The sequence below is a fragment of the Miscanthus floridulus genome, chromosome 1 (assembly GCF_019320115.1).
Source record: "Miscanthus floridulus cultivar M001 chromosome 1, ASM1932011v1, whole genome shotgun sequence".
NCBI lineage: Eukaryota > Viridiplantae > Streptophyta > Magnoliopsida > Poales > Poaceae > Miscanthus > Miscanthus floridulus.
Genome location: NC_089580.1, coordinates 50581769 through 50589826, shown reverse-complemented (window position 1 = coordinate 50589826; position 8058 = coordinate 50581769). Strand labels below are relative to the sequence as shown.

The 8058-nt window shown below is 43.1% G+C and overlaps 2 protein-coding genes across 3 annotated transcripts; one reads left to right on the top strand and one right to left on the bottom strand.

The window, feature by feature from the left end:
* Window positions 1-1633: 1633 nt before the first annotated feature.
* Window positions 1634-4553, top strand: LOC136483407 (DNA excision repair protein ERCC-1-like). Of its 2 annotated transcripts, none has more exons than XM_066480480.1 (9): window positions 1634-2000; window positions 2069-2138; window positions 2250-2353; window positions 2656-2755; window positions 2853-2929; window positions 3283-3382; window positions 3669-3740; window positions 3915-3983; window positions 4078-4553. In XM_066480480.1, the coding sequence occupies exons 1-9, from the start codon at window positions 1723-1725 to the stop codon at window positions 4387-4389; spliced, it is 1182 nt and encodes a 393-aa protein (XP_066336577.1). In that variant the 5' UTR covers window positions 1634-1722; the 3' UTR covers window positions 4390-4553. The 2 variants fall into 2 exon arrangements, with proteins under 2 accessions (XP_066336577.1, XP_066336570.1); XM_066480473.1 differs by having other exon boundaries at window positions 2635-2755.
* A 1117-nt stretch (window positions 4554-5670) lies between these two features.
* Window positions 5671-8052, bottom strand: LOC136483403 (uncharacterized). Its single transcript, XM_066480463.1, has 7 exons — window positions 7893-8052; window positions 7199-7288; window positions 7047-7098; window positions 6921-6973; window positions 6785-6849; window positions 6447-6498; window positions 5671-6292 (listed from the first exon to the last, which is right to left on the bottom strand). Exons 1-7 carry the CDS (start codon window positions 7905-7907, stop codon window positions 6215-6217), a joined length of 405 nt encoding a protein of 134 aa, XP_066336560.1. The 5' UTR covers window positions 7908-8052; the 3' UTR covers window positions 5671-6214.
* Between the last annotated feature and the right edge of the window lie 6 nt (window positions 8053-8058).

The window sequence follows — 8058 nt, the reverse complement described above, 5'->3', positions numbered from 1 at the left end:
CCGAGGACGCCTCTGCATAGTAGCTGCCTACGGACAGTCAGGAAGAGGCCCCGGCGGCCCACGCCCACGCGCCGCCCATGATGCCACCTGACTTCTCTGCTCTTGTAGCCCCGGCCCGGCACCCTCCGTTGCCGCGTTGCGCCGTGCTGCAAACTGCAAATGGACTGCAAGCGGAACAAGTAGCTGGGGTTCCATGATCCAATAGGACACCGTAATAATAAGAACGGGTTCATAGGGAGCACTAAAACTGTTGATGTAATGCATACTTTGTTCATATAGGGAGCAAAGATAGGAGATGGGAGGAGAGGCATAGAGGAGAAATCATAGGGTGCATGAGCCATACCACAAATAAATACGTACTACAAACAACAGGGCAATGTTGGATATCCAAGGTTTTAAATATGACAAAATAATGCCACTGCACCTTAATTACTCACTTTGGGGGAAGGGGGAAAGGTCGGTTGGATCTTCAAATAGGCACTATAGGTCGTGACCCTTGACCAGACTGCAGTCCATTGGCAACCTCCTTGGGTTGGGCGTGTTGGTGGTGCTCCTCTGCCTGCATTGCAGGAGTGTAGGTGCTCGAACTGCACCTCGCTCGTGGACATGTCGATCCCAATTTTGTAAGATGATCGACCTCTTACAAGGTGCATGTTACTCATTTAGAAGCACTGAAGTTTTGCAGCTTAATAGTGAAACACTGCCCATGATTCATTTGCACGTTTACATGCATAAAACAAACAATTAATAGTGAAATTTGCAGCTTCAGAGCCATCAGGTTTTGACGGTAAGCTGTTTAAAGACTTGATGATATAGGGAAATCTAACAAGCGGTAAAAAAAACAACTCCATCTGAAATTTAGGATCTAAAATGGTTTCACCAGTTTTTGGCGGCTCTAAGAATCATGCGCCTGCTCTCGTTTGTCCCATGCTAAATGCAGCAGCAGAGCTAGCTCCTAACACAGTAGAGGCAGGACATCAAGAACACAGGGTAAATTATTCTCACCCGAACCAAATCGTCTTGCTTAAATTCTCACCCAGGAACAATAACAAAGGTACAAAAGCATGACGCACAGAAATATATATAGTTGCCATAATATGGCAAAAACGATTGATTCAAAAATGTGAAGGACAGATACAACACCATAACTGTATCTTATTCAAATAAACTGAAATGACCAAGTACTTGATTGCAAATATAATCCAGCAAATTTCATTTTCAAATCCCACAAGTCATTGCAATAGAAATCCAATTACTTGATTGCAATCCCATCGGGCGTCGGGTGAACGATTATCCAATTACACAAATTGCACCCCTCATCAAACCACATGCTGAAATCCTAGCGCCCACAGAAGCTTTGGTCCATCTGTTGAACATGCATGAACCAAAAAACTGCTTTCTACAATTGGAGGCAAAATCACAAGAGCGTATAAAGGCTGTACTCACATGAATGGACGGACGAAGGCCAAATCACAGACACTACGACAATTCGATGGTCCATCCTAATTAATCCAAATGAAGCCCATGGTTCCGGCCCAAATGACAGAGCCGGCAAAGCGTCTCCCCTCCCGCAACCGCTACTCTCACATCCCCCGGCGGCCCGGCCCACGCGGGTTCCGTGCAGGTGCAGCGACGGTCAGACTCGCGGGTCGCTACTCCCGTCCCGTCCCGGCCGTCGACCCCGTACGGCCACGCCTCTCGGCCTCCCGCTCCCGCGCTGCCATGGACGGGGGAGGAGAGCAGCAGGCGCCGCCGGAGGGGCATCCCGGTAAGAACCTCATCAAGATCCCGTCCTATCAGGAGGTCTTCGGCACCGGCGCCACCTCCTCTTCCTCGAAGCCGGCCTCCTACAACCCTCCTCTAGCCAGCTCCGGCGGCGCCGCCGTTTCATCCTCGTCGTCGTCCTCGGGATCATTCTCGCGGGATTTCTCCTTCCTCAAGTCCTCCGAGTTCTACTCCCCTCCGCCGCCGCCTCCCCAGCCCACCACCACCACCCCGAGGTACCTTATACTGTCCTCCCTCTATTCCTCTTGGCCTCGACTCAGACGAGTTCGGTTTCCTGGCGCAGGCCTCCTCAGGCTAGCCCCTCAGCGCCGACGCCCCAGAGCAAGAACGCCATTCTCGTCAGCCATAGGCAGGTACTGGGGCGTGATTTCTGGCACCATGACACTTTTGACTTCTTGTTTTGAGGTTCCTGTCCCCTTATTGTATAGCAAATTTCGTGTCTTTTGTTCATTCTTGTTCGGCAGAGAGGGAACCCTCTGCTGAAGCACATCAGGAATGCTAGGTGGACGTTCGCAGAAGTCGTGCCGGACTATGTGCTTGGGCAATCGTCATGTGCCTTGTACTTGAGGTTAGCACTCTCTGCGTCTTATCGTGTCTTCATTCTGAATTGGACTTGTGTAGATTAGTTGAATGTGCATCTATCAGGAGGCATCATTTTCCTGCCTGTATATTATTAGACAGTGCCATGAGGCATTCTTTTGTTGTGAGAAAAAAATTCTCTAGTTTTACTTCTCTGTGCTGTGCTGTACTGTGTTGTAGCGATTTTCAATGTTGATTAGTACTAGGACAAAATGGTGCCACAGAGTGTGTTCGTTGAGGTGATGCTGTTGAATGATTTTTACTGTTCAGTTTCTGTTGTTATGGATGCAGTATCAGGTACCATCTTCTACATCCAGACTACTTGTACCATCGGATAAGAGAGCTGCAGAAGAATTTCAGGCTGCGTGTCATCTTGTGCCATGTTGATGTTGTAAGTTTCAGTCACTTGACCAACATACTTGCTTTGCCATAGTATATTCACTTTGAAGCATCTCAATTTAAAAATCTAGCATTTTTACTGTTCATAGGAAGATGTAATCAAGCCTTTGCATGAAATTACAAGAACAGCGCTGCTTCATGACTGCACCCTCTTGTGTGGTTGGAGGTATTTTCCCATAGTAACTCTAATGTGCTTGGATTCAGTAATTTTTTTTGGTCCTGTTCTTTGTGAACCGTCCTGTATTGTCATATCAGTTCTACATAATATGAATATAATTCTGGGATCACCTTGTGCTGGGTCTTTTTTTTTATTGCGTCCAAACAAATCTATTTATCATCTCAATATTCAACTAAAATAATTGCACATATTTGTCTTTGTTTTTCTAGAAAAGAATTAAATGGGTCCTCCATCACACAAATCGGAGAAGTTCCGTAACAATTTCATGATGAATTGATGATGTAAATATGGTTATGAAGATTCAAGAGTAAGTTATCTGAACAAACTGTTCTCTCTTGTAGCCTGGAGGAATGTGGTCGGTACTTGGAGACTATTAAAGTATATGAAAACAAGCCAGCTGACATTATTCGTGAGCACATGGATAACGACTATCTATCACGGGTATATATGTTTCCTGGGAACCCTCTCAGGAATAAGATAGTTTAATGATCTATGTCATTGGTTGATCAGGAAAACTGGTATTAAATAGTGCTATTATGATTTGCAAGAAATGTATCCCTGTGGCGCGCTCTCTATTTCAAACCATGTTTCTAGCATTGGCATTACGAGTGGTTTCAATACAGCTCTCTCTGTTCTGCCCTTTTAGGTTGATGGTAGTGAGATACTTCAGTTATTAAAGTCTCAGTGCCTTGATTATATTTTTATGTATGGTTTTGGATAATTGCAGTTGACGCACGCGCTTACATCCATTCGGCATGTTAATAAAACAGATGTTGTCACACTTGGTTCATCTTTTGGGGTAAGTTGGACAAAGAATCACCCTGACCTGTAAGCCTTACAACTTCCTCCATAAGTATACTTGTCTGACAATATGTTCTGTTTTGGCTCTTCAATATGTCAGTAGCATTAACACAAGAAATCCAGCAAATAAATACGCATCATATAAATGTTATTGTTTTTCATGTATTTGCAGTCACTCTCACAAATCATGAATGCTTCTATGGAGGAGCTGGCTCGATGCCCAGGAATTGGTGAGCGGAAGGTAAACGTGCAAACTCCCTATTTTGAGTGTTTCGCTGCCGAACCCTGTTTCCCTGGCTTAATATGTGTGTATATAATTTGTTCAACTGTTGTAGGTAAAACGACTCTATGATAGCTTCCATGAGCCGTTCAAACGGGTTTCTGCCCGACCAAACCTTGTAGTACCCGATACCCCAGACCGAGAGAAAGCAAAAGGTCAACCTTCATCTACTGATGACAGTTTGCAAGATGCGGTGGAAAAGCCAGATGCGTCGAAGAAGAAGAAAGGCTCTGATGTAAGGTCAGCCCTTACCGCTGCCTTTGCCAAGTACTCAGAGAAGATCCGCAGCCAGGGCCGCGATGCAGCAAACGAGGGCGGTGAAGGTACTAGCAGCTCAACCATGGAAGCTGACAGGGCGAGAGACTGATTAGCAGTAGGATGTTAACGGTACTGGAGAAATGCTAGTTTGTGCCTTCCTATTTAGGTGCTTGTTGCTGCTGCTGCTGTACTTGCAGAAATTTTCCTATGTATGTCCCCCCTTGTAACTATTGACCCTCAGAAGCATGGCAAAATGTTCTAGCACGTAACAAATCCTTTAGCCTCCTCTTGTGAGAAGAAATGACAAGGCGACGCAAAATTTTGTGCAAGTTAAATAAATGCAAGGGCACGCAGCTACCACGGATCGTGATTCGTCTGCCCTTCACGAGGCCGAACGACGCGGACTTGTCGAACCCCTTGCCGAAGTGATTAGGCCGCCGATCTGCGCGTGCGGCATCAGTATTTCCCGCGGCGTGCTAGGCAGCTACTCGCATCATATGTGTTTTTTTAGGCTGAAGAGGGGTCAGAGCATCTTCAACGAGATCTAAAAATTTAAGTACTAACAATATCTAAAAAAAATGAGTCTTAAAAATCTAGTTTTGTAACATTCTGTCAACAACTTCTTTTCATTTCTAAATACATATCATAATTTATACCGAACCACCAATCATGGACGAAATAAATTGACATCATGACTACCATCCTCGATACCTAGCTCACACCTAGAACCTTCGTGACAAAATCTTCGTTACCTGATTTACTTCTTAGTAATCTCATGTCTGAAAATAATGGCCGGAGATCTAATTCCAGCGAACCTCGTAGACGGCAGCAGTGGGGTCATGGCTGACCATCCCATCACCATACATCACACTTAGAACTTCCAAAATAGAATCTTCATTTCTTGTTCTACCTTTCTTCAATATCCTTATATCTGAAAATAGTGTCCAGAGATCCAATTTCTGGTGAACCTTCATACGGAGGTAGAGGCGGTGGTTAGGGCAAACAGGGAGCGCCAAAATAATAGCCCGAGTATCGGTCATGCAGGTACGTTTGCGCTTGGATGCCTTTGTTTTTCTAAGTGTAGATAGATTAGTAGTTATGATAAGTTATTCAGATGGAGATTTTTTCCACCATACCAACAAAATTTGGGAGTGATGTACTCATAGAAATTTGGGAGTGATGTACTCATATAGCTCGGATTCGTATCCATCCACATGTGTGGAAGTGGATTAGAATAGAACTTGGAACTAAATTTTACACCAACACATGTGGATTAATGTGCATGCGACAACATCCAAACAAGTCCTTATAGAGAAGATTTACCCACAGCATTTAACAGGTTGTAAATCCATACCGTTTGAATAATCATTTGGTCCGTGACAGCGACAAATGGAGTAAATCCATATTTTATTAGATATACGCAAACAACTCTGTTTGGATGTTTGCGAATAACATATCAACGAATGCGCCAATATTTAGTATACATCCTATTGCTAGATAAAAATACAATTTATTATGTATGCAGTCTTCTGCAATTCTGCATAGATAACCACCCGGTAGCCTACGGACTATACATAATCACAGCTACTTCCAATGATAGGTATGGCCCAAATAGCAGCATGACCACGCCTCAATCTTGTGGTCACCAAAAAAAAAGAAAAAACTTGAACTAATGAAAAAAAAAAGGTAACTAAAAGAAAGACGGTTATACACACTGATGGCAGCAGGCCAGGGGCACGACAACCTTCAAAGAACAAATTCCATAGAACCGCAGCTAGTCTCCAGATCCAGCAAATATTTGCGGCGGCGCTGCCACTTTCCTTCTCTTGTTCTCCCTGCCGCTTTCCTTCTCTTGTTCTCCCTTGACCTCAGGGAGAGGCAGGTAATTCATGTCTCAGGGAGAGGCAGGTAATTTATATGGCATGGATCCTCAATTACGTTTTTTCGTTATCCTCATCCCTAATATCCTCAATTTCTTCTCGGCAGTACAATGCATTTAGCTCTTGCTGCAACTGAAAATACCATGAGGAAACAAGAATCAGAAGCCAAGTCACCATTTTTTTTTTTTGGTGTGTGTGTGTGGTGGTGGGGGGGGGGGGGGGGGGGGGGGGGGGGTTATAATGAATGATATAACAAATTTCAGTAAAATGAGACAATGGTACTGACCTGAACATGTTTTAGCTTAGCTGAAATTAATTCATCAGTCAGTGTTATCATCCTGCAGAGGCGGGGAAAAAAGAGGTAAATAATTTTTTGGCAATTCTAGCAATTAATATAAGTGGTCTTTGCAAACAGTATGCATGTTCAAAATAACATACTAAAATAATTGATTCAATTTGATAGTGAAATTATGTTCCTAAGATCAGCTACTCTACAGCGGGTTGCCAAAACAAAATAGAAGTGGTGCCATAACAACAAATTAAAGGTGATATGGGGTTGTAAAGCTGCCATAACTGTTACCATTCGAATTATATGTAACATCATTTGTGCATAAGTGGGCATACCTAGACTGTAATTCTGAAATATTAACAAGTAATGACCGTTCCTTCTCAGAGTTAGCTGTATCAGCCTGTAAAAAAACACCTTTTAACTGACAGTGGACTGTGAACAAAATATTGATTGAGCTAGGTTGATGCTTACCACTGTATCATTCTCCATCGTTCGAACTTGAGAAGATATTCCAGGCTGTGTACCTGAAGGAAAGAGAGTTTTATCTAACAGGCAATGAAACAAACAACTCAACTTCAACAAGGAAAAAACACTCACCATCAACTTTCACATTCTGTTGCAAGTTACTAAGTAGGTTCATGATTAGATCCTAAAGTAAAGACAGACAATTGTTAATCAAATTTTTTTATCAAATGATTTAATTCTTATAAAACAGAAATGAAGGATGACATCAAAAGATCCCTCCAGACCTGCTGAAACATGGTCTGTTGCACAAGGTTGTTAAGGTGGGGAATTAGTACTGAACTATTGCAGAGTTCCTTCAGCTGATTAGCGTTACACTGCAATATCAAAGCATTTTTTGTTGTAAAAATTGATCATGTCATATCGAGTTCGACAAAATTCATAGAAAATATGCAGACTCTTATTTAATGTATGGTCAACATGCTGTATTCACAAATATCCCACAAAAAAACTACAAATCTCATGCATCTGAACGGTTAGTAAATAGTTTATTGGCTTATAAAACATAAGGAACAAACAATTTCCGATGAAAGCAATAAAATAACAGTTAATATAGAATGAAGTGACTCAACAATGATAGAGCTCTTTAGTATCGGAAATGCTGCAACCCGAGCATCCTATGCCAATAAAATAACAGACGCTTTTCACACACATTGGCTTCAAAAATATCATCTCTCCATCCTTATTTATTTCACTGTGTCTGGTTCCTCATTAGCTGTGTCAGCTACGATGAAACAGGAAAGTGAACAGCTGTGATGTAAATACTTTGTCGTATTTTTTTTCTTTTTCTATGTTTTTTCTTTGATTTCATTCTATTTCTTTGGTCATGTCCATCTGGATGACACATTATTCCCCTTCGTTTTCTCCTGCAGCGCTCGCACGCCAGTCAACCATCTCTTGTTCAACAAATTGGTCCAGTACCTGCTGCGGTAGCATGTGCTCCCTCTCTCTCTCTCTATCTGCGCCAAGGCAAAGATCGATCCACTGCTGGTCTCATCTGACCAAGCCTTTCAGCCTCGCCTTGGCTGCTATCAGCCTCCTTCAACATCCCCCACGCTCTTCATTGATTACTCCCAGTTCCCTCCGC

Excerpts from the sequence above, each read along its gene's own strand:
- LOC136483407 (XM_066480473.1), top strand. The coding sequence starts at position 1,723 with ATGGACGGGGGAGGAGAGCAGCAGGCGCCGCCGGAGGGGCATCCCGGT. Across the intron at positions 2,756-2,852 it reads TCTTGTGCCATGTTGATGTT|GAAGATGTAATCAAGCCTTT; the intron begins GTAAGTTTCAGT and ends TACTGTTCATAG. Across the intron at positions 3,741-3,914 it reads CACTTGGTTCATCTTTTGGG|TCACTCTCACAAATCATGAA; the intron begins GTAAGTTGGACA and ends ATGTATTTGCAG.
- LOC136483403 (XM_066480463.1), bottom strand. Across the intron at positions 7,099-7,198 it reads AACAGACCATGTTTCAGCAG|GATCTAATCATGAACCTACT; the intron begins GTCTGGAGGGAT and ends TCTTTACTTTAG. Across the intron at positions 6,850-6,920 it reads CGATGGAGAATGATACAGTG|GCTGATACAGCTAACTCTGA; the intron begins GTAAGCATCAAC and ends GTTTTTTTACAG.